This window comes from Ips typographus, linkage group LG5 (genome assembly GCF_016097725.1).
Source record: "Ips typographus isolate SLU linkage group LG5, UJ_Ityp_2.0, whole genome shotgun sequence".
Lineage (NCBI taxonomy): Eukaryota > Metazoa > Arthropoda > Insecta > Coleoptera > Curculionidae > Ips > Ips typographus.
In genome coordinates this window covers 12,291,415-12,318,537 of record NC_138426.1, presented here as the reverse complement: position 1 = coordinate 12,318,537, position 27,123 = coordinate 12,291,415, and the positions used below count along the sequence as shown (strand labels likewise).

At 34.9% G+C, this 27,123-nt stretch overlaps 1 protein-coding gene across 5 annotated transcripts in view; it reads right to left on the bottom strand.

Annotated features, from left to right (window-relative positions):
* LOC145729877 (protein Wnt-4-like) overlaps positions 1 to 27,123 on the bottom strand; it is a 54,916-nt gene that overhangs the window by 27,372 nt on the left and 421 nt on the right. For 2 of the 5 annotated variants that reach the window (XM_081980810.1, XM_081980815.1), the window contains exon 1: positions 26,554 to 26,997. The exons of 1 other annotated variant lie outside the window; for it this stretch is intronic. In XM_081980810.1, coding sequence (XP_081836936.1) covers positions 26,554 to 26,642 — 89 coding nt within the window. In that variant the 5' untranslated portion in view covers positions 26,643 to 26,997. Of the gene's footprint in view, positions 1 to 26,553; positions 26,998 to 27,123 lie in introns of those variants that run through there. 2 more of the 5 variants (XM_081980812.1, XM_081980811.1) reach the window with 2 other exon arrangements.

Genomic DNA, 27,123 nt, shown 5'->3' with positions numbered 1-27,123 from the left:
CGAGTCGTCTAATTAAGCCTCGTAAATTAAGATTTGACGACCTATTAACAAAAGCCTAACAGATTAACATAAGACGCTTAAGTGACGTTAATTGCATGTCTGGTATGCACTTGATTACTTTATCGAATCATTTTTATATAATCCGAGTCGGACGAAAGTTTTGGCTATTCTGGCAACACCGCAATAAATCCAGAGGGTTTTTTGTGGTTTTTGTAGACCGAACATGCCCGCCGATGAAAGGCACTTGCGACTCGATAACATGAGAACAATGAGGAGAGGAAAGGTATACAAGGTAGGATAAGTTGTCCTCAAAGACCATCCGCACCATAGTCATTACATAATTTACTACTTACTACGCTGGGGATGGTGAAAAGTATTCTGTAACTTAAAAAACAACAGAGTTATGAGCTGTCAGCTGTCCAATGACAAACTACTTCAAGTCATCAATTTGACAGTTGGGGCAAAAAGTGTGATTAGGTGATTTAAAGAGAATGGTTTGTTAATGCACTTTGTAACTTCACAACCAACGGAGTTACGAGCTATCAAAGTGACACACTGCATTGCACTAAAACAACTTCAAGTAATTGACAGTTGACAGACTGCGTCATTAACTTACTGTCAGAGAATGTTAAAATTGATAACTCCGGATGGAAAAAAGTGGTTGGGAAAGTTGATATGGATACTTTTGTTTCTTTATAAAGTAAATTTAAGTTGGTGCAGATAGTTAAAACGCAATAGCCCGGGGTTAATGAGATATTTTCAAGCTGTCGGCTTCAGTTAAATCCGCCAGTCGTTAATTACAGCAGGGGGTTGAACCAAACTCGAGAAGGAGGGGCTCGTACGACTTTTTTCGGAAAAAAAATAACAGAAAAATCCGATCAAGGTACAAGAAACTCGTTTCGAAGGTAGAAAGGGAAGTTTTTATCGGGCTTCGAACTCTCAACCGCGCTGGTTTAGGGCCACTTTCACTTCGTAATTAACAGGAAGCTGCAAGATTTAATTGTATCCGATTGTGGGGAGTTTTAATTGTTTTCTGTTGTTCGTTTTATGCAATCAGAGTAAAAAATAGCAACTTTCACTTGACTCAGTTTAGACGAGTGAGGAGAGTGAAACAAAACTAGAAAGTTGGATTCTAAAGACAATTTCCATCAAACACTTGGCGAATTCCATAGAGCAATAAACATGACTGGAGTTCCTTCACACTTAACTCTCGTATCTTCGGATCGTCCGATTATTTCAGCGCTCGAGCTGTAAATCCGAGTTGTTTATTTTCGACTGCAACTTTGCTTATGGATATAAAATAATTGTTGTTTCAACTATATTTCTTCCTTTGGCTGGTAATTTATTTAGCCATCGCTCATTCCACGGCCGCGGCGTTAATATGTTTGTTAATTTGCCAAAGGAGCCTGTTTTCCTTTCTGTCAGCGATCGACAGAGACGGAATAAACCGCCTACCAGATTTATGATCCATTGTTTTTTAACAACCATTTAATACAAATTTTACTATTAATTTAATTCAACTGGAAAAAATCAACTTGGAGCATGAACATCTCTAGCTCGGTCACGATTTGATAAATATATCCTGTATGGGATTATTTATTGCTGACTTGCAACAACTCACTTAACCTCAAAAAACTCTCTTATTTAGGACACTTTGTATATATTTTTATATGTCAATGGATAGCCAATGAAATGGGCTTTCCAACAATATGGCTACACGAGTTTATTGGTTGAACGGTTTGGCCGCTAGAGGGCGTCAAAGTTGACCTTCAATTTTTTGTGCACTGTTGTCATTCAATCCTTAATAACTCGCTTATTTGGCACACTTTCAATATACTTTTATACGTCAATGGATAGCTAATGAAATGGACTTTCTAACCATATATAATCATCAGCTGATTGGTTGCATAGTTTGGCCGCTAGAGGGCGTCAAAGTTGATCTTCAATTTTTTGTGCACTGTTGTCATTCAATCCTTAATAACTCGCTTATTTGGCACACTTTCAATATACTTTTATACGCCAATGGATAGCTAATGAAATGGGCTTTCTAACCATATATAAAAATCAGTTGATTGGTTGCATAGTTTGGCCGCTAGAGGGCGTTAAATTTAACCTACAAAATTTCGAAAATTTTTAGTGTACCGATTCACTTAACCTCAAAAAACTTTAGAACACTTTGTATATATTTTTATATGTCAATGGATAGCCAATGAAATGGGCTTTCCAACAATATGGCTACACGAGTTGATTGGTTGAACGGTTTGGCCGCTAGAGGGCGTCAAAATTGACATTAAATTTTTTGTGCACTGTTATCATTCAATCCTTAATAACTCGCTTATTTGGCACACTTTCAATATACTTTTATACGTCAATGGATAGCTAATGAAATGGGCTTTCTAACCATATATAAACAGAAGTTGATTGGTTGCATAGTTTGGCCGCTAGAGGACGTCAAAATTGACATTCAATTTTTTGTGCACTGTTATCATTCAATCCTTAATAACTCGCTTATTTGGCACACTTTCAATATACTTTTATACGTCAATGGATAGCTAATGAAATGGGCTTTCTAACCATATATAAACATCAGTTGATTGGTTGCATAGTTTGGCCGCTAGAGGGCGTCAAATTTGACCTACAAAATTTCAAAAATTTTTAGTGTACCGATTCACTTAACCTCAAAAAACTCTCTCATTTAGGACACTTTGTATATATTTTTATATGTCAATGGATAGCCAATGAAATGGGCTTTCCAAAAATATGGCTACACGAGTTGATTGGTTGAACGGTTTGGCCGCTAGAGGGCGTCAAAGTTGATATTAAATTTTTTGTACACTGTTGTCATTCAATCCTTAATAACTCGCTTATTTGGCACTCTTTCAATATACTTTTATACGTCAATGGATAGCTAATGAAATGGGCTTTCTAACCATATATAAACATCAGTTGATTGGTTGCATAGTTTGACCGCCGGTAGAGGGCGTTAAATTTGACCTACAAAATTTCGAAAATTTTTAGTGTACCAATTCACTTAACCTCAAATAACTCTCTAATTTGGGACACATTGTATAAGAATTTATACGTCAATGGATAGCGAATAAAACGGGCTTTCCAACGATATCACTTGATGGGTTGATTGGTTATATAGATTGGCCGCTAGAGCGCTGCTTTGCAACATAGTGACAATAAATGATTTATCATAGTGCAAATCTTGTCAACAGCCACTGACGCCCTAGAGGGTAATATCTCTCCATAACATTGCGTGAGAAGATAACTAATTACCGTCTACATTAAAATAAATGTGGACCATAAACACTCATTCTAATTCAATATTTGCCTTTTACGTTCGCATGGTCGATGCAAATAATTACCCCCCTAATCAGTTAAATTACGGCTGACTCGACGGATAATCTATTACCCGATTAAATATGCTCGTTATTGAGTTACCACCCTGTTCAAACAATTTTGTGTCTCTTGTGGAACCCTTTCGATGAATCAAACAGTCTCTCTTTTGCAAACTGGTTTTAATTAAAACTGCGAAAAAACCTGGTGGTCTAACATTAAAACCGAGTTAATAATTTAATAGGCCACATATACACAAGGAAACAACAACAGGAGGGATGTTTGGATTTATTGGCTATTTTATTTGATGAGACATGAACACTATAGGGTGAGGGTGACTTTTGTATATTATTAAACCGAGGGTGGACCTCGAGGTCATAGAGTTGGACGCAACTTTTACGTGCAACGCCAGTCTGATTGAAAACCACCCCCTCTAAATAGCACAACTCTAGGAAAACCATTAACTGATGGTTAGGGACCCTATGGGGCCGGAGATAGTGTAATTCTTTGTGTAATACAACGTTACCTACTGGGCAGGGTGGTGTTTATGGATTTGATAGGGATCTCTGTAAAAGGAGATGAAATGCAGTTGTTGGTTTGAAAAAGGAAATTCATACCTATAAATGTATGTGTCGGATGAGTCATCATCCAGTCACCTGTAAGTTTCAATCAATATTTGTATAATCCAGGACAATATGCAGTATTTGTGTAAAACTTATACCCCACTATTTGTATAGTTTTTTCTTGACAAATCACCAATTGTCCACCCGGTTGAAATTTACCAAATACTAGTATACTGTGACGCCATATTGAAATTCACTTATGTCTTAGATTGGTTCTTAAGATTTTCTTTGATAGTACGAAACGCTGTACCGAAAAGTGACAAGAGAGCTTTTTCTTCTCCTTTTTATGAAAGTAAAACTTCTGTTTAAATATCTTAAATATTAATTTACGTTTTTTAAAATGTAACTGACAGTTTTGCCTGTCAAACTATTAAAATACCGTCAAGTGAGGGTTTGCATTGTTGCTCCTAGAGCAAAATAAAAAATTGCCAAAAGTACACTTTTTGCAGAAATGGTATTTTTTCAATTTTTGAATGATTGTAACTTTTTTTATTTGAACTCTTATTAATTTCTCTCAACCGCCATTAGAAAGAAGATAAAAAATACTATAAAATAAGCCAAAACTGGCCTCTCTAGCTCTTCATGTTACCGAGATATTGAATTTCAAAAATCAGTACAAAAAAGACCCCTAATACCCCCTTAAATATTAATTTACGTTTTTTAAAATGTAACTGACAGTTTCGCCTGTCAAACTATTAAAAGACCGTCAAGTGAGGGTTTGCATTGTTGCTCCTAGAGCAAAATAAAAAATTGCCAAAATTGAACTTTTTGCAGAAATGGTATTTTTTCAATTTTTGAATGATTGTAACTTTTTTATTTGAACTCCTATATATTTCGCTTAAACGTCATTAGAAAGAGGATAAAGAATACAATAAAATGAGCCAAAACTGGCCTCTCTAGCTCTTCATGTTACCGAGATATTGAATTTCAAAAAACCGTACAAAAAGACCCCTAATACCCCCCCATTCTTTCAATTTTTCTGAAAAATGAAAAATTTTAAAGTGCTTTTTTTGCACTTATTTTACTTAATTTAAGATCCTTTGCTATAAATATGCCTTTTGCTGTGCATTGGAACCCTCCTGGAGCAAAATAAAAAATTGCCAAAATTGCACTTTTTGCAAAAATGGTATTTTTTCAATTTTTGAATGATTGTAACTTTTTTATTTCAACTCTTATAAATTTCTCTCAACCGCCATTAGAAAGAGGATAAAAAATACTATAAAATTAGCCAAAACTGGCCTCTCTAGCTCTTCATGTTACCAAGATATTGAATTTCAAAAATCAGTACAAAAAGACTCCTAATACCCCCTTAAATATTAATTTACGTTTTTTAAAATGTAACTGACAGTTTCGCCTGTCAAACTATTAAAAGACCGTCAAGTGAGGGTTTGCATTGTTGCTCCTGGAGCAAAATAAAAAATTGCCAAAATTGCACTTTTTGCAAAAATGCTATTTTTTCAATTTTTGAATGATTGTAACTTTTTTATTTGAACTCCTATATATTTCGCTTAAACGTCATTAGAAAGAGGATAAAAAATACTATAAAATAAGCCAACACTGGCCTCTCTAGCTCTTCATGTTACTGAGATATTGAATTTCAAAAATCAGTACAAAAAGACCCCTAATACCCCCTTAAATATTAATTTACGTTTTTTAAAATGTAACTGACAGTTTCGCCTGTCAAACTATTAAAAGACCGTCAAGTGAGGGTTTGCATTGTTGCTCCTGGAGCAAAATAAAAAATTGCCAAAATTGCACTTTTTGCAAAAATGCTATTTTTTCAATTTTTGAATGATTGTAACTTTTTTATTTGAACTCCTATATATTTCGCTTAAACGTCATTAGAAAGAGGATAAAGAATACTATAAAATGAGCCAAAACTGGCCTCTCTAGCTCTTCATGTTACCGAGATATTGAATTTCAAAAAACCGTACAAAAAGACCCCTAATACCCCCCCATTCTTTCAATTTTTCTGAAAAATGAAAAATTTTAAAGTGCTTTTTTTGCACTTATTTTACTTAATTTAAGATCCTTTGCTATAAATATGCCTTTTGCTGTGCATTGGAACCCTCCTGGAGCAAAATAAAAAATTGCCAAAATTGCACTTTTTGCAAAAATGGTATTTTTTCAATTTTTGAATGATTGTAACTTTTTTTATTTGAACTCTTATAAATTTCTCTCAACCGCCATTAGAAAGAGGATAAAAAATACTATAAAATAAGCCAAAACTGGCCTCTCTAGCTCTTCATGTTACCGAGATATTGAATTTCAAAAATCAGTACAAAAAAGACCCCTAATACCCCCTTAAATATTAATTTACGTTTTTTAAAATGTAACTGACAGTTTCGCCTGTCAAACTATTAGAAAACCGTCAAGTGATGGTTTGCATTGTTGACACCACGTGACATTATCAGTATGCAGTTAAACAAAGGTCACGTGCACTATAAATAATATTTACTGTAGATACAGATACTTAACATTCTCTCAAAAATTGCAAATGTGATTATTTAATTTCTTAAAAACTTTGAAAAGACTCAAAAATTCATTCAGTCATGTAAAGTCTGGTCGGTTTGTGATTGACCAGAAAAGCAGCATTCAGCTGGCTGCTTTTTCAACAAACTGTTCTGTGTTCTGTAGTTATGAGATGTTCTCAAGTCTCACAGAGTAATCTAAACTGCAAATAAATTGTATGTTTAAAAATAGAGCTTACAACAATGAAATATTATTATTAGCACGTAATAAAATCTATTCAAGAGAGTAATTTTAATGAATCTTTTTCGGGTGATTTAGATAAAATCCGTTCTTTCGTCATGGCTTGAAATTAATATAATCTTTAATTTGGATCATGATATTTTCAAATTGTAGCGCTTGCAGCTAATCACCAAACACAAAATAATCATTACAAGACAGCAATTAACTCGAGAAAACCAAAACAAACAAATTAATTGACATTGCATCCGCAAGCAACACTCTTAAAACAAAAATACGAGCAATAAATTCCGAGCTGTTTAGTTTCGAAAAGTTAGAAAAACGATTAGAAAAAATAAATAACGATGATTCATTAATCTTCTTTAATCTGATAATGCCGAATAATTTCCATCGATTGTCAAATAAAAATAATATATTGCTCGTCTGCTTGAACCGGCGTATCGTTTGGGATTATCTTGGCTTGGTGTGATAACAATTGTTATTGTTACTTTTGGTTCCTCCTGTATATAGAGTATACACTGGAACAAGGGCTTTTAACCAGAAGTGTAGTAGACACTCGAAAGCACGACAATGCAGAACCACTTCGTCCATAATAGATAGAATAGATTAGTGAGCCAATTAAAAAGTCGCGGAACGACTGAGGCAATTCGTGTCCTGAATGGCCCTCGGTGGGGCCCTCGACGGGCTGAAAAAGGGTTTTCGTCGGAAAACACACTCTAATTAACGAGGCAACATGTTTCTGCTAATGTTCACCGGTCTTGTTTGCCCCGATTTTTAGCATCAAGCCAAATTGCATGAGTGGGAAATTGCGGCAAGGCATACTAACGAGTTTTGCGAGGCCGCCGTATATATGGACAAGAAATGAGAACGTTTTGTACTAACAAAGGTTCGGTAAGTCAGTTTTCAAGGTTTTCGGAGAAAATTCGATTTTTCCGCTATTTTACTGCTTAGTAACAAAGCTTTACATCACAAATTAGATACTAATCTAGAAGATTATCAATTTGGCAACATTCCAATATTGAAAAATAGAGCCCTCTGGAAATTGTTGGTGCTTTTTTTTTGCTTATTTTACCTAATTTAAAATCCTTTGGTATACATATGCCCTTTGCTGTGCATTGGAACCCTACTGGAGCAAAATAAAAAATTGCCAAAATTGCACTTTTTACAAAAACTGAAATTTTTCTATTTTTAGATGATTGTAACTTTTTTATTTGAACTCCTATAGATTTCGCTTAAGCGTCAATAGAAAGAGGATAAAAAATACTATAAAATGAGCCAGAACTGGCCTCTCTAGCTCTTCATGTTACCGAGATATTGAATTTCAAAAAACAGTATAAAAAGACCCCTAATACCCCCCCATTCTTTCAATTTTTCTGAAAAATGAAAAATTCTAAAGTGCTTTTTTTGCACTTATTTCACTTAATTTAACGTCCTTTGGTATAAATATGCCTTTTGCTGTGCATTGAAACCCTTCTGGAGCAAAATAAAAAATTGCCAAAATTGCACTTTTTGCAAAAATGGTATTTTTTCAATTTTTGAAGGATTGTAACTTTTTTATTTAAACTCCTATAGATTTCACTAAAACGCCATACGAAAAAGGATAAAAAAAACTACAAAATGAGCTAAAACTGGCCTCTCTACCTCCTCATATTACCGAGATATTGAATTTCAAAAAGTAGTAAAAAAGACCCCTAATACCACTTTCAATTTTTTTGAAAAATGAAAAATTTTAAAGTGCTTTTTTTGTACTTATTTCACCTAATTTAAGGTCCTTTGGTATAAATATGTCCCTTGCTGTGCACTGGAACCCTCCTGGAGCAAAATAAAAAATTCACAATTTTGACAAAAAATGGCATTTTTCCAATTTTTTAAAGGTTTAAAGTGCTGATTTCAGTTAATAAGGTCCTTTGGTATAAATATGCCCTTTTCTGTGCATTGGAACCCTCCTGGAGCAAAAAATTGTCAAAACTGCACTTTTAACAAAGTTCGAATTTTTCAAATTTTTGACAGGCCTTAACCCCCTTATCTGAACTCCAATCAGATTATCGAGATATTTAAAATCGAAAAAAAAACGTTATTCACCACTAGCAAATTCTTTTCAGAACATTTCTGATATAACCAGTATATTGTCAAAAACAAGAAAAAAAAAACAAATTTTGCATTATCCGCGACTCTTAAAAATGCATCGAATATCTCAGCCTGTATCTTTTTTATGCTGTAGCGAAACCAGGTGTTGATGGGGATCGGCCAATATAAAATGGTAATGATCAACAAGTTGTTTAGATAAATTTATCTCGATGACGATTCAAAGAAACGTTGCTCATATTTAAAATGTATAAGCGTTTTATCAGCAGTGGCCAGTCTCTTATTTATTACAATTGCAAATTCTTCGCGGCCGGCAGGTGTCGCTGTCCTTGCCTATAATAAATCGCAACAAATTGTTACGTATTTATATTGATTCAATCAGTTTGGTCTTATATTGTTAAGTATTTATGTTCCATGATATATTATAGACCGGCTTTCATGAAAAGACCGTTTTGCGCTTCGATTCACTTCCTGAAAGTTGTAAAGCCTCCATTTTACTCGGTCGCCATTTGTTAATGAAAGCAACTATTTTGCAGGCCTGCGGTGCTAAACGGCCTTTAGTTGGGTACCGTCCAGATAAATACGGAATTAGCGAAATCAGTGGAGCGAAACAGTTGGTTGAGTGCACTATAAAAGTCTAAAAGTATCTCGAGATAAATCACCGACTTTTCCATTTCCTATCGGATTAAAATAATTAATTGACCCAGGTTTGGAGTGCCACTGGCTTGGCCTTCAGGTGCACACCGTTTCTGCGGAAGAATGACCTCCGCCGATGCTCTCGAAAAGAAGAAGAAGAAGAAGAAGCAGAAGAGGTATGCGGTCGCCTGATAATTTATGAATCAAAAGAGAAATTTTTTGAATTTTACTTTATCCCAACAACCCGAGAACGTGGCAACGCCGCTATATTGTTAATCCTAAATCTATTCTTAATCTAGTGTTTATTTTTAATTCACAACGAGCTGGGCGGAATAAAAGATTTACGGGATACGAAGCTTTTTATTAGAGAGTGCCCGATAATGGGTCTTGATTAATGGCTATTTGATCTTTTGATCGCTCTCTAATAGTTATTGTTTTCCAATTAGAAACTTGCCTTAAAACAGATTAGATCCTAAAACGGTTTCGATTATTCAAGTACTTACGCACTGTCGAATCATTCAGTTAAAATCCAACTCACCTGAAACACAAAAAAAAAATATATAAAATAAATAAAATATAAAATGCAAACCCAGTAAACTAACCAATTCTTTGATTTTAACGAATATCCAACTAATAATCAGAGAAATATGTCCAGCTATTGGCCATTACCATTAAAATGTCAATGTTACGTGAGCATTCAACCAATAAAAGCCAACAATTTTCAGTTGGAAACCAGTTTCAAATTGCCTCTACGAACAGACCTTATAGAAATGTAAATTTGTATGCCCTATACAGGGTGTCTAAATTATTAAGTACCAGTTGGTGCTTTTGAACTGTTTAGAGAAATTGTCATAGTTTTACCAAGACAAGAGATTTGGCAACGCTGAAATATCAATTAACCCCAACATTTTTTCCATGATCGTGCCAGGTATTTTACACACCCTGTATGTTTTTGGCTTTGATTTCCACTATACATACAGGTATGGAAATTTTTAAATTACTTAATTACTAAATGCTCGCGACAAAAATGGAGAAAAACTTTATAAGTGACAGGTGTCAGTGCTTGAAATACAAATTGGACATTGGCATTGTCAAAACTGAAGCTAAATGTTTGCCAAACTCATTCATTTACTTAAAAAAGACACTTGCTAAGAGAACCATTATGGTTATTCAGTATGAAAAGTATTGAGAAAGCAAATTTGACATTTTAATATTGTCAAAAAGTCTAATTTTAATTACTTAAGTATAAAAAATAGTATTTGTTATCGTTTTACTCTAGTAGTTTCAAACAAAAAATAGTCACGTAGCCGTCAGAACAGCATTTTAACATTAAATATGATCACGTGACTGCAAGGATACTATTTTAACTTTTTAACTAGAGTCACTTGACTTTTAAGATCCCATTCGACGCTTGAAAGTAGTCATGTGATCTTCAGCCATTCCAATTAATTGTACAAATGATCACGTGAACAGTAGACTAACATTTTGACCTTAAATATGATCACGTGACTGCAAGGATACTATTTTAACTTTAAGTAGTCACTTGACTTATAAGATCCCATTCGACGCTTGAAAGTAGTCATGTGATCTTCAGCCATTTCAATTAATCGTACAAATAATCACGTGACCATTAGATTAACACTTTGACCTTAAATATGATCATGTGACCATAATATTCTAAATCAATTTAATAATAGATATTAATCATAAACTAGAAAGTAAATTCAAAATATGTTCGTCGTTATGTAATGTCGTTAAGGTCCATATTCGCTTGAAACAAATCGCGTTTGTAACAGAATTTCTAATATAAGTTAACAACGATAATAAGCAAAAATTGACTTCTTTTATTTAGATAGAAAATTAAAATTGGTGAAATATTCGTGGTGTTTAAAAGTAGATCTGGAGACGTATAATCGATTTAACAGAATTTGTTAACCACAAATCAGTTTCATTAAGGTCCAAATTGTCTTGATAATTAATAAAAAAAATAAATTGAGAGGTTGCAGCTAGAAAAATGTGCATTGTTGCCAAATGTAGAAAAAGCACTCAAAACTGCTGTATTTTAAACAGCAAAGAGTAAAATACAACTAAATTTTTGGATACGTTTACGAGTCAACCATTTGTCAACCAAAAAAGTGTTTTGGCCACTAAATTAGTGGTTTTGCTTGATCAGATATCAGGTATCAAAATCACAATTTTTTACTTTCTCTACAGTCTACATGAATAGTCAATGTTAATTAAGTTGATTCAGCATTTAATGGTAACTATAACCTCAACATATATTTAGGTTAGGTTGGTCAACATTGATGATACATTTAGCATCAATCACACACTCCTCACTGAGTTCTTCTACTCCTACAGGGATATTGGTTGATGGTTCATTCCTTAACAGTTTAGAGAACAGATAAGTAGGCAATTGCCAACGGTTGAACGAATACAGAATCCTACTAGACTTTCCGCAACTGTGAGATATGAAATAGACCAACTACAGTTAATCTTAAACGTAAACAAAATAATTCTTCTGATTGTTGACAAAACATTGCATTTTGGATTATGTTTTCGGCGTCGTGTTCAAATTTTCGTCCTCGTGCGATATGGAGATCTTATTCACCCTTGTTTTACAATATACTATTACAGTCCTGTGGATGGTTACGTTAAACTGCATTATGTCTATCAGGACAGTTTGTGATTGGTCAAAAAAGCATCTCGACTACCACTGTGTTGAAATTTACGCACACAACTGAGCATGAATCGTTCATTACTTGAAAGTTAATTAAAACAGGGTTATATTTACACTTAACCAGATCGCTGACAAATCGAAATAAACCAAATAGTAAAAAGGGCATTTTAGAGGAATTAGGACTATCTTGACAAGTCGTTATCCTCCACCGGGTATGACGGCCATTAGCGGCGGCTAGCACGTCTCATTAAAGAACTTCATGCCTGAATGTGCGGGTTATTTTAAGATCTTGTTAGTGTTTGTTAAGAGAGCAAGAAAAAAAAACAGAAAAACGATCAAAGCTCTCCTTTCGAAGGAAATATGCTCCAAATTCCGTTCTATCCCATTGACTAGCTCGTTCATCAGCCACAAATTAGATACACACCGATGTGCATGTGACTGACCTTTTGTTCTACGGTGCTGTACCTGTTAATTGGTAAAACCTGTTAGACGTCTTCCATCCCTTTTTGTCGTGTACGTGATCCTCACTTGATGATGCTACTGAAACCATCTTCAGGTTCAATAAGACGATTTCGCTTAGACACACAAAAATATATGATAGACCCAATGAATAAAAAAATATAGGAGGAAAGAGCAATAGCAATCAAAGAGGGGGACAAAAATCGTTCAGTATGGCGGCCGTAAACTGTCAGAAAATCAGTGACGTTAATCAATCTGCTGTTGCCCACTATTCACAAATCCACTGGTCAATAATATTCAACTAATTTAAGTTTGCAAAAATTAACCTTTAACGGACCGAAAAGCAAAACAAACAAAAACAACAAATCATACCACTAAATATAAACAAAACTGTTTTACGACTAACTTCGGAAGTTTCATTCAATTGCGCAGTAGACGAAAGTGGGGGACAAAAATGGCGACTTCCGTCTCTGTCACTTAATGTATAAACTGGTATTTGCTACCTCCTCATACTTGCTCTTTTTGCTCGAAGGATAGGACAAATCGGTGCAGAGAAAAAAAACTAATTCAACTAATGCTACATCATCCTATTTTGCTATATCTACCTATTTGCATCAATCATGGTTATTTTAAGTCTAAATAACATATTCTACTAAAAGCATACGTCAAGAGCAAAAACAATGATATACTAAAGATTGTAGTGTAGTCGAATTTTACAGGTTTGAAGAAGACTCTAAATCACCGTCCACGAAACTTATCTACCACATTCCAAAGAGTTTTTCCGACCCACGTGACAACGTATATCTTAAGTAACAGACGAGTTTGCCTTTAAAATTTGTTTGTTCGCTCTTTTACACAATTAGGCCATAAATTCGTCGTATACCGGCTCCAGCTTCCTTTCAGAAAACACGATGGTACCGTTAAAGCGTTATCTCGTTTTGTTATATTATTGATACGAGAAAAAAAGTTTGTGGGCCGTCTTCGTTGAAGGATAGTTAGTTACTTTTACTATTAACTTCCAGTCAGCCTTGATGTAGATTCCGAACGTAGGTGAGAGAATTCTAATCTGCCTACCAGAGGAAATTGTAATAAAAAAATCTGATTGATGACCTGTTTTGTTATCGACCAAAAACCCACTTCATTCAATAGAAAAACAAAATTAACGTCCGCAAATAAATGAAAAAAATTGTATATGGAGTGAAAACCACCCCATATTTTTATTAAGGGGATACGATATGCAGCTGCCCGCAATAATAGGGGGTGGATCTGATTAATAACCTCCCCGGGGGCACGGCCAGTCTTAATTGTCTTTAGCGGGGCCCCACTTAGTGCACTGATTAGGCCTTTTGTGGCCCGCGATAACTCGCCATTGACACCGGTTTCCTTTTAATTTAATCTCTTAAAGCAGCCTAGAATTTTCATATTTAGATTCTTTCATCGGTATTAATTAGATTGAGGATAGTCGGTGATCTGTTGGTTTTCACCTGACTACAGATGGGTATACAGTGTGTCTCAAATTGGTTGTAAGACTATTTCTCGGCGGAATTCACAATTCATCAGCAAGTCTCTTCAACATCTTATTCTGATTTTGTAGCTAAATTTTTAATACTTCACAACTCATCTCATTTTTCCAATGTTTGGGGTTGTTTAGGAACGTTGATTTTGAAAAACGGTTTATGGATGTCAAAACAATCCCCTTGGCGGAAAAGGATTCAACTACATTAACTATATTTTGGAACAAAATAAACATTTTTTTGAAATTTTGAAAGGTTTAGTTGATGTAAATTTGCCTTTTTTACTACTCGCAGTAGATTCGTTTTGAGGCTTCCCATTCCTCACACGGAGAAGATTAAGTCGTCGCTTATTTACGGTGGCAAGAGACTTTTCAATAACCTTCCTCTCCACGTGAGGCAGATTTAGGCGTGAGGCTGAGAGGTTTTTGCTTGACGAGGCGTACTATTCTCTGGACGAATTCTACTCCAGTTCTTAAGGCGGCTTGTTCTGCCATAAATTGACCACGCAGCACTGTTTGTGTTTTTGATCCTCTTTTTCCTCTCTTATACAGGGTAACTGCCTTTTTGTTTTGTTTTTATTTTAATACTTGTAAGGTGTAATTATGTGTGATTCATATTGTATGTGTAGTGTAATAATTATGTTTCTTCTTTTTTTGCTGTTTTTGTATGTGTTTTCAGGGCTTTGTCAATGACTTTAAGTTTCCGACAATAAAGCTACTTTTTTGACTGATTGATATTCCAGACTTTTTGGACACCCTGTATATATTATATTATTCGTTCACGCAAAATACCCAGCCATATTGTCTTATAAACTTAGAGAAAATCATTGTCAAAAATCTTAGGGACTTTAAGAGAAACTGTCATCGTCAGCAGTTGGTAGGGCAAAATTAAGTTAAAACTACCATTTGTTTGTTTATTTTTACCGTTTTTTGATAGAAGATTAGTTGTTACGTTTAATTTAAGTTAATTTAAGCTTTCTTTATGTGCAGTAGTTGATTTTATTAATTGTAGAATGCTGTTTTATGACAGATTGTCCTACGTAAACATCAAATTGATTGTTTTCTTGTAAATGTCAAAATTCCATGGATAGCGTAGATCTGGTTAATTTCCAGCAAACTAAACGTCAATGTATGCGTGGTTGCCTAACTGATAAAAACAAAGAGTTGCACAGTGTCAATCGTACTTTATAGGCCACTGAAACTTTTCTTGACAGACTTTATATAATAATCCGAACAAACAATCAGAAAATCGTGCTTCCAGCGAGTTTTTTAACTTCTGGTCTATAATTAATCACACAACTCTCCAATCTCATTACATAAACACGGTGTTATACATGATATTTGTTTACCGTTTGCCTAAATTTAGCCGGAAAGATGGATATCAAGTTCATGATCTAATTATTTTCGTGTTTGCTCGACGAGAGCTCTTGATACATTGAACCCGGCGTATTAATTGAAGTGCTCGAACGCATTTTCTTGTACCTGATCGGATCGCCAAAACTTGACCCATTGTAGGAAGCTGTGTACTAAAAGTATCCAGTTACGGTTCTGATGGAACTTAAAGAACCGTACCAGTTTGTCGGGACAATTTGGTCGGCGAGTTAATTGGTATCGACAAGTGAACGAATCGAAATAATCGACACATGTAATCTGGTCAACCGTGATCAGATGCCTGTATAGTCGTTCCGGCCTTATTGGGTTACACGTGTGTCGTAAACGAACATTTTCAGCAGGAACATTGTCGCACACAAAACGTTTTAATAGAATGGATGGACAGGGGTCGATAGTTAAACGCATTATCGACGAATCGGTCACGGCCCAGCATCATGACTGTGAATAACGTTGCTCGTTCCTTCGAATCAGTATAACAATATATCGACTTAACGGTCATAAATCAGGTTCGATATTGGTCGATTGGTCATGGCAAAACGATCATGTTTTTTCTTTGAACGTGGCTGCGTTTTTGGTGATGGACATTACCGTCACTAATTTATTTTTTGTACGGTACAATAAATGATATCTACTGCATATCAAACACGGTAGTCTAAATTCAAAAAAGTTACTAGAAAAATTGAGTGTGTTCAAAAATCTTTACCCTATATAATCCCTACAACAAATGTCAAATGTTCTAAATGAGACACCTTGTCACCTTGACATATTTCATGTATAATGTCATATCTGTATCCGTTTCTGAAATATCTACCATATTTGATATTTTAGTCATCAAAAGAGTTTTAATTTACACATGTTAGAAAACGATTTACCTTGATCATTGTGTTTTGTCGACATAAATAAGGTTGGTTCGAACTCTTGAAAAGAAAACTTTTTGAAATTCAATATCTCGGAAATATGAAGAGGTAGAGTGGCCAGTTTTGGCTCATTTTGTAGATTTTTTTTATCCTCTTTCCAATGGCGTTTTAGTGAAACCTATAGGAGTTCAAATAAAAAAGAAGTTACAATTTTTTAAAATTTGAAAAAATGCATTTTTTGCAAAAAGTGGAATTTTGGCAATTTTTTTATTTTGCTCCAGGGGGATTCCAATGCACAGCCAAGAGTATATTTATATCAGGGAAATAAGTACAAAAAAACACTTTTAAACTTTCTCGTATCTCTTATACTTTTCGAGATCCCAATGGTGAGGGTCGAATTCGAATTACCCTGTATAGTAAGAATTCTTAACATTAAGTCGCAGAACGAATTTCCAACTAATAATCAGAGGAATATGTCCAATTCTATGTTCCAATGTCACGTGAGCATTCAACCAATAAAAGCCAACAATTTCCGATTTTCAGTTGGAAACCAGTTTTAAATTGTCTCTACTACTATTGTCTGTGCGTTCAACCGTCAGAAAGTGCCCTCTTTCAAATGAGACACTCTGTATATTAGTAAGCCATTCGATTCGACTTGTCATGGACCATGTCAACTTAAGCTGTGCAATTAGATTAGAATAGTGACAATTCCAGAAATATACAGGGTGAAAGTTTCAAAAGGAAACAGGAAGAGTGTGACAATGTTTAGTCTTAACATTTTACCAAAAAGATGACTTGACACTTCAAGACTTCTTGTTATCCTATTATACAAAGGAAAATTGCATAGACACAGCAATTCACTGATCACATAATCTTTAAATCATGCTGAGTCGACGTAGTTTGTAATTGATCAAAACAAGCAGACCAATCACAAACTCTAGACAATAGATGAAATAATGTTACTGTCAAATTACGTACATCTCCATCTTTCTCTAGAGCATTCTATTGGTCCATTTGCACAACATTTTATTGAAATGATTACTATACGAAGCGCCGGTGTAATAAGAGCTTTACAATTGCAAGATGATGCTCCATTATCATCGTGGACAATAAAGGACCTTTTGTTCAATATCCATGAAGCAGCTTCAGCAATTTTTGTAATATCGCCCCAAACGGATGCTGACTGCTCAAAGATATCCCTTAAGCATATCACGTAACATTGTCGTATACGCAAGTGGTTGTGTTAGCTAGACTTTTTCTTCGGTTTGAATGGCGTGTAAACGCACCACATTTTGACTTAACCGTAATCTCTTAAACGTTAATAAAAGGGCGTAAAAAAATGTGATTAGTTTATGTTTCGCGTGCCGAGTTGCCATCGCTGCTGAAAAACCATCTATTAATTGGGTTGTTAGCCATAAAATACCCCCACACTATCATTATCTTGGACCTGGCGTCTTGTTTATGGACTAAAACTATGGACGAATCGTAAAGCAGTCGAACCAGAGTAGAAATTTGTTTTTGATTTATCGGACGACTTTATGGGGCCTCTCGAGAACGGCAAACAAGTGAAAATGACAAAATAGGAGGTAATTAAGAAATAATTAAACCGCCCAGAAGCCTGTTTCATATGTCTTGCACGTACATTCTTAAAACGAGATAATCGTTGATTAGGTTTTGCTATTACGTGCTGTTACGCTACCGGTGGCTTTACTTAGAGCTAATATATCAACTAACAGTTGCCACACGTAGATTTTATTGCTTCTTGAAATTCTTACACTTTATAAATGAGACTTTCCTGTCATAAATCACTTATCTGGCACAGTAATCAACAATCTCAGCAAACCACAATAGTTTTAACATGCAAAACGGCCCAATTCAGTAATCAATGCATGTATAGTCAGGCATTAAACGGTTTTCGTGATTCTTCTTCTTTTAATTGACTTAAAGCATCTCGAATAAATCCTCTCAGTAATCTGGAAATTTGCATTTTCTGATTAAGCCGTTCGAGACACGAGACTGCACTTTAACACTGGTTTGAATCTCAGTGTAACGATAGTATTTCAGTATTGTTTGTTTCTGATTGGTCAAAAAAGCAGTAGCAGTAGCCTACCCCTGTGCTATTTAAGGGCATGGTTTTATTAACTGTCCTGTTGGTTGTGCGTACCGAAACCCAGCTGAAATAGCCAAATAGTCAAAAGTATGGTGAGAAAATGAGATTCTATACTAAGAGGAGCAGACAATTTCGTGGTAATTTTGTCTTATACAGAGGGTGGAGCTGAAATTGCTGAATTTTAAGAAATACTCGAATAAATGATGACAGAGCACATCAAAAAAACTCTGGGGAGGAGGAGTATTGCAAAAAAGTATAATGTGACAAAACGACAATTTTATGATCTGGTGCATTTACACAGCAGCAATTTAAACTGCAGATTTGGTACCGACAGCCCTTTAAAAAGTTATAAAAACCTCCATCAACGGTATCAAATGACCCATTAACAAATATTTGAGTAAATGAACAACGTCCACCCATCAACTAAGTGGAATGTCTTGTAAGGTATTTGTTTAACCAGGGACCCGGTTTTTTTTTCTGGGTCCATGACAACGGCCCATGACCCATTGCGATGTAAACGCACACTGTTTCAAGACGGGCATTAATCAACCAAGATTACTATCGGGGCCCCAAAAAAAATTGCAAGTTTTTAAACCACTTTACTGGATGTAATAACCCATCTTAACAAAAATAATTAATCTTTGACAACACCTGAAAGTGTCAACTTTGGCGGATTTGTCCTGTGACAATATGTTTGAAACATTAACTGTAAATTATGCAGACAAATATCAAATTACTAATGACAAAAGCTCTAATGAGCTTTTTGGTATCAACTCTGTGCGGTCTCGAGCAAATATGTACTTACAGCTTTCTTCACTCTAGCTGTAAGTACCCAGCTAAACAATGGGTTGATAAACTTAAAGAAGTACGGGTACCAAATTTCCGCTTTATCGTAAATGTAAATCAAATATTTGGCCTGATGCATTCAAATTAATCTGATCAAAACAATCGCTGTCACGGATGTGATTTTATGATAGAGGGAGGTCCAAATAATGATAGGGAAAGTGTGTTTGAGCGAGGAAAACAGGAAGCTTTCTTCCCGTTGCACTTTTTCGGTATCTAGTTTGAAAAGATGCCGATCGCTTTGTCCCACACCGCTTCTTTACCATAACAAAGCTCACTTTTCCACACTTATAAGGCATTTACACGCACAGGTAGACAAAAGGTTGGTTTTTTTTGTATTGATGCGGCTACTAAATAGTCCGAGGGATTTCGTTTTGTTGCATGGTACCGTGGTCAAAACAGCGGCGTCCATCCCTTGAATGGTCAAAAAGGTATCGATCCAAACTGTTGCAAATTTGGGTAAGGACGCCACTGTTGACAGAGGATAACATATAGGTCTAATCTGTAAATAAGGGCCTTAGTGGGTTGTGGAGCTGAATTACACAGGAATGCCGACAGGTATTCTTGCCTTCTTTTAATAACCCTAAAAATTCATGTGCTAATCCCTTGTCTTTGCTTTTCAAACCTTACTAGTTATTTATTAACAATTCTTTGAAATAAATTCCATTAATAACCTGAAAAATCATATAACCTTTTGCTCCTTTTTCATTTTTTTTCCAACTTTGTGTTTTTTTCTATATCATTTCTTTGAAAAAAAAGATGATACCCAATAATCTCATAATTCACCATGAATTTGGTCCACCCTAACAGGGTCGAGGGGTAGGTAGATCGGCGAAGTATTTTGGTGTACACACTGGGGTAATTCGAGGTATTATGAGGCACTTTGCCAGTATTACCAGCATTTTGAGGTATTTATAAGACATTTCATAGAATTTTGAGGCATTGACTGTATATTTCAAAATGTTATGCGATATTTTAAGGACCAAGCAGTAGACAATACAGTGCATCAATTATGGTAAAATCTTTGTTACATGATATTAAGTTAAAAATATATTCATTACAACTTATTATAATAATTTACCAATTTTTCAACTTTTAAATTACATTTTTATGGTCACGTGACTGTTTTTGACAGGTGTCAACGGGACTTTACAGTGTTGCAACCTCTAAAATTGCATAATGACAGTCACGTGATGTGTCTCTTACAATTTCAGCTTATACAACTGTCTAAAATAGTATAAATTTAATTTATCAAGTTTTTAAAGTTTAAACCACATTTTAACGGTCACGTGATTAATTTTGACAGATATCGACTGGCCTTTACAGTGGTGCAATCTCAAAAATTGAATTATCCAAGTCACGTGACGTGTATTTTGCAATTTAAGTTTTTACAACCGTCCAACTTTTATTTATCAATTTCCCAAAGTTTAAATTGCGTTTTGAAGGTCACGTGACTGTTTTTGACAATTTCAACTGGTCTTTACAGTGTTGCAAGCTCAAAAATTTAATTATCCAAGTCACGTGACGTGTATTTTGCAGTTTAAGTTTTCACAACTGTCTAAATTGTATTTATCAATTTTCTAAAGTTTAAACTGCGTTTTGAAGGTCACGTGACTGGTTTTGACAATTTCAACTGGTCTTTACAGTGTTGCAAGCTCAAAAATTTAATTATCCAAGTCACGTGACGTGTATTTTGCATTTTAAGTTATTACAACTGTCTAAATTTTATTTATCAATTTTCCCAAAATTTAAACTGCATTTTGAAGGTCACGTGACTGTTTTTGACAATGTCAACTAGTCTTTACAGTGTTGCAAGCTCAAAAATTGAATTATCAAAGTCACGTGACGTAGTTCTTACAATTTTACCACTGTCTAAATTTAAAATACTATATATTTAATTTTTTAATTGTTTTTTTTTAAATGATGGTGTCCTTATTTGACACGTGCTAACTTGATTACTATGACAGTTAGAAGATTCGTTTAAACGTCAAAATATCAAAATATAACCCGTAATTTCAGACAATCGTCCAAAAAATATTTTTGTTTGCTAGAATTTGAAAAAACAGTCACCTGACCTTAGAAAATCAATTTTCAGCTTTCGGCACAAAGTCAAATCAAGTGACAAAAATTGTCACACGTTGTCACCTAACCTAACCACTGTCACGTGACTTTAAAAAAAAATTGATTTTCAGCTTTTGGGTCTTGAAAATTTGGAAAATTGAAGTTAATGATGGTATCTAGAAAACGAAACGTCGGAGCTGAACACTAAAACTATTTTCTTGAAAAAAGTGCCCTTCCAAAATAATCAATAATAAAGTGGTAAAAAAATAAACCAGAAAGTTGTTTTTCTTGTTTCTGTCGAATATCTCAGGATGTAATAACAATTTTTTTTGAATTTTTTTTACCAAGTTATTTAGCAATAAAATGCGCAACTTTGCCTCCATTTAACTAAAACTCTATCAACTATAGTTTCTGAGATAGCAATGCTAATTCATCAAATTTGTAACACCCTGTATAGACTAAGCATTAATATGAAAATGGTGTTAATGTTTAAATTAAGAATTAGTTGCAATATTATTTATGATTTCACTGACTGGCCTGTTCGTTGTCCGGATCAAAATCCATTTGACTACTTTTGTATATGTTAGATGTAATGATTAATTTAGTTAGTTAAAACGAAATCTATTAAACACAAACGATTTTTTAATTAATTATTACACTTAATTAGTGTGTTATTTCCTCACTGTCAAAAAAAAAACAGAAAAACTAAATGTTATAGGTAATAAATCTTCGTTCAATCTCTCTGGTAGTTACATTCGCTTAGTTTTTCTAGTTAATTTTGCAACCGCCTTGTAAATTACTAAGTTATCGAAGCGTGTTTTTCTCGAAACTTAAGGTAATTACCATATCCAGAATAATTTCGTCATAATTCATCTCGTTAATTAAGACATGTGTGAAAACAGGAAAGCGAGCCCGTATAATTTATGCATTTCAATTTTCTATAATCAATCTTGGTCTTTGATCTGTAATGTTTTTTTGGTTTTCGTAAGTCTGTCACTCACCCAGGTGTGCCAGGTGACACACCATTATTATTTATTTAGAAAAAAAATTATACACCACAAAGCGTCGCCACACCTAAACACCGCTCTAACCAGCTCTAAAAGCTCTTGGGAAATAAAAGTTGACGACCGCACCAATAAAACCGACTTTTTAAGCCCCGAATGGGCTGAATTAAGTTTATTGTTGAGCCGCAATAGTAAAAGTATCGTAAAATCACAGAACGCAGTAAAATAGGGCTTTGACAGTAAAAGCGATGGGAAACTTTGTGGCTGAATGATTGTAAGTTAGTCTAAAATTAGAATTGAAATAGCATCAACTATCATTCAAAATGGTTTGAAATTGAAAATTACAAAATAAATCATAGGAGACCTCCACTAAGGAAGAAGACCATAATGTTAATAACAATTTCATTAAATTGATTAAATACAATCAGGTTGCTCGTATTTCACTAATTTTGCTAGCCACACATAAATAATTCTAATTACCTACGACGCTTTAAATAGTAAATATTGCAAAAATCATCATTTTCCATTACTTAGTAATAAAAATGGAAAACGAAGCATTTCAAGTGTCATCGACGCACCACTTTCGGCATTACGTTCACAAATATCGAAAGAACCATTATGCAAATACATTTACGAGCTTGAAAATTGTATTTGTTTATGTAGATTGTGGGGGTCTGTAATTAACTATTTTTACCAATATAATGGTGTTTGCACACATTCCTAGCAAGGCTGACTAAGCCAAATCTCCGATTACTCTGATTGATTGATTTTAGCAATACCGGGAACTATTTGTAGGTAATTGTATTAATACTATTAAGTAGCAACATTGGCTTAAACGCATATCAGCGGTAGGTGTATCGTGCGTATAGCGCTTATTACACTATTGCCGGGCATATTTATAGTGTATTCATACTCTTTATCGCTAAATTTATTGCCAAAACAAACAAGTTCAATAAACTTCGGTTTGCGTGCGTTTCGTCGTCGTTATAGTATTGTTGTCCATTCATAAAAATATCCACGGGAACACCGGCCACGATTTTTATCGCGTTTTCTGACTTACTATTATTGTCGCTCACCTTGTCTTTATTAAGTTGTTTTAAACTTTATCATCCATTAAATTGTCTAAAATGAAGAAATTCCATCTGCAATAGTCATCTCATATTAGCATACGAATATACAAGGCATTGTAACAGCACAAATATCTCGAAAACTTCTGACAGCCATAACTGTTTTGTATAACCGTTTTTTACCTGGAATTTGCATGTATACCGTATTTTGCAGTCTGGTTCTAAGTAGGTGGCCTAAATTATGGTAAAATAGTCTGAGAAACTACTTTTTTGTGTTACCCCCTAAATTACTAATTTCTTATATTAGCCCTCTTGGACATTAAATATGGTTGTTAACACTGAAAACTGTATTTGACAATAGTATTTGTAAAAGAGCAGTGAGCAAGATGAAAAAAGGTTTGCAAATGACAAAAAAACGAGGGGTAAATCGCTGAGTAAAATTATGTACCCTTTGAGATACTTTGAGTACTTTGAGATATCGATCAGAATGTTTCAGAGGACTCTGGCACTGTCCAAATAGTTGTTAAAAGCTTCTGGTCTCTTTAAAAGAATCTTAAAAGATTTCAGAGGGTTCTGGCACATTCAAATCACTACTAGAAGCTTCTGGTACTTTGAGATGTCCATAAGAATCTTTCAGGGGCTCCTGGCACATTCAAATTATTATTATAGACTTTTGGTACTTTGAGGTGTCCATTAGAATGTTTCAGAGCACTCTGGCACATTCAAATCGCTATTAGAGGCTACTGGTACTTTGAGACAACCATCAGAATGTTTCAGAGGACTCTGGTACTTTCTAAATAGTTTTTAGAGACTTCTGGTAACTTTAGAAGAATCTTAAAAGGTTTGAGAGGGTTCTGGCATATTCAAATCATTATTATAGACTTCTGGTACTTTGAAGTGTCCATTAGAATGTTTCAGAGCACTCTGGCACATTCAAATCGCTACTAGTGGCTTCTGGTACTTTAAGACATCCATCAGAATGTTTCAGAGGACTCTGGCACTGTCAAAATAGTTTTTAGAGACTTCTGACAACTTTAGAAGAATCTTAAAAGGTTTCAGAGGGTTCTGGCACATTCAAATCATTATTATAGATTTCTGGTACTTTGAGGTGTCCATTAAAATGTTTCAGAGTACTCTGGCACATTCAAATCGCTATTATAGAAGATTCTGGCTCAATCAAATCATTATATTAGAAGCTTCTGGTACTTTGATACATTCATCAGAATGTTTCAAAGGACTCTGGCACTTTTAAAATAGTTGTTAAAAGCGTCTGGTAACTTTAGAAGAATCTTAAAAGGTTTCAGAGGGTTCTGACACATTCAAATCATTATTATAGACTTCTGGTACTTTGAGGTGTCCATTAGAATGTTTCAGAGCACTCTGGCACATTCAAATCGCTATTAGAGGCTTTTGGTACTTTAAAACATCCATCAGAACCTTTTAGAGGACTCTGGCACTTTCAAATTAGTTTTTAGAGACTTCTGGCAACTTTAGAAGAATCTTAAAAGGTTTCAGAGGGTTCTGATACATTATAGACTTTTGGTAGTTTGAGGTGTCTATTAGAATGTTTCAGAGCACTCTGGCACATTCAAATCGCTATTAGAGACTTCTGGTATTTTGAGATATCCATCAGAATGTTTTAGAGGAATTTGGCACTTTCAAAATAGTTTTTAGAGACTTCTGGTAACTTTAGAAGAATCTTACAAGATTTCAGAGGGTTCTAGCACATTCAAATCATTATTATAGACTTCTGGTACTTTGAGGTGTCTATTAGAATGTTTTAGAGCACTCTGGCACATTCAAATCGCTACTAGTGGCTTCTGGTATTTTGAGATGTCCATAAGAATCTTTCAGGGGCTCCTGCCTGACACATTCAAATCGCTATTATAGAGGCTTCTGGCTCAATCAACTTATTATTAGAAGCTTCTGGTACTTTGAGACTTTCATCAGAATGTTTCCAAGTACCAGAAGCTTCAATGAAATGAGCTTTCCATTGATATATAAAAGTTGATTGGTTAGTGGTTATATACCTAGAGACATAATGTCTACTAATTCCCCAGCAATGTTGCCAATTCCCAAGTAATGCCCACTAATTCCTAGATTTCGTATACCATAAGAAGAACAATGAAGATTAATCTTTGAAGAAATTGAACTCATAACTGAAGAATGGTGATTAACATGCTAGTGTTTCTGCTAGTTGGGTTCTTCAGGCATCTCACGAGAAGATAAACTACCTACTGTATTTGACTTTTGACTGATTTTTTGAGGCAATAAAACGTATAATTAAGTAACTCAAGCAATTTTATCGATGTGGGACCCAACCTCGACCACATTCCCAACATTAATCGTGGATTCAGAAATAAAACAGTCGATTGCAAAAGTGCAAAACGGTAAATCATAAATAATGTATCTAAAGCAGCGGTTCTCAGTTTAAACACGGAAAATCGATTATATGAGCGTAAGTATGCGTTTTTACAGGATGGCTCAAGTATGAAATGTTGCGCCAAACTGGACTAATCTCAACTTTAAGCAATAAGTTTCGACACCCTGTAGATAACAGCTTTGTAGGCTTTTTTTAATACACTCTTATAGCAATCCCCCGTAATTTTAGTGGGTTTCCTACAGGGTTTTACACAAATGTAGTGTGGGCGATCGGACACGTGTGTGTTGGTTCATTGTATTAAAATCGTCTAATCTAATTTAACGAACCACAATTCAATTTGCATCGCTAATTATACTGTATTTATGAAATGACCGTGTTTAATTTAATTTTTTTTTCCCTTAATATTGCTGCTTAACTAGTATACTAATTAAAACTTAAGGACAAATTTGTTATACTCATTATATACTGAGTGTTTAATGTGTCAGCAAGTTTTATCAGTATGTGAGAAATTCCATAAATAAAAAATATTGCAAATATTATGTCCAGCAAAATTTTAAGGAAAATTATTTAAAAATGAATTTTTTTCTAGTACAGGGTGTAAACTGTTTTTTATCACTCAAATCCTTTAAAGCCAAATTCAAAAGTTTTCAAAAACTTTCAAAATTAATTAAAAATTATTTTATCGACACTGTGTAGGTCATTATTGCACTTTTTTGGCATTGAAAACAAATTATCTACATTTGTACTGTTTTAGGGATATTTTTTTAAATTAATTGAAAAATGACTTACCACCAATCAGCATTGGCAATCCGCACAAACACGGACATCCACAGGACGGTGACGGCCAGAGCAACGATCCCCACGTTGTGGAGCCCCATCGCGTCGAGGCCGGACACTGTCCCTCCTCACTGAACGTCCAAAAACCTGCCTCACTGAAACCAAACAGCGCCCTCACACCGGCAAAATCAAACAAAGTCCGAAAACACTACGCGCGATTTGTAAAGAAAAATTTTCAGCAGCACCCACGCGCCGTTGTCAACTCGATCACGGTCCGTACGAGACTGGGGGGCCCCTTTTTCAGCGGAGCCCCGTGATGGGGCGGGCCGGACCGGCCCACGCGGCGGTCCGCGCCGAGGCCCGCCCTGTACGTACCACGTGCTCGGCGTCGCGACGCCTCAATCTAGCGTCTGGATTGAGAAGACAATAATTAATATACCTTAGGACAGTTTTGTGCAAGTGATCGTGTTTAGGCTCGTTTGTGATGTGATTCAGGTCGCAATTATCAGGTTAACTCTGGTTTGATTAAGATAAGCAAGTGTGATAAGAAGGATTTGGCAATCTGTGTTTTTTTAAGGTTGC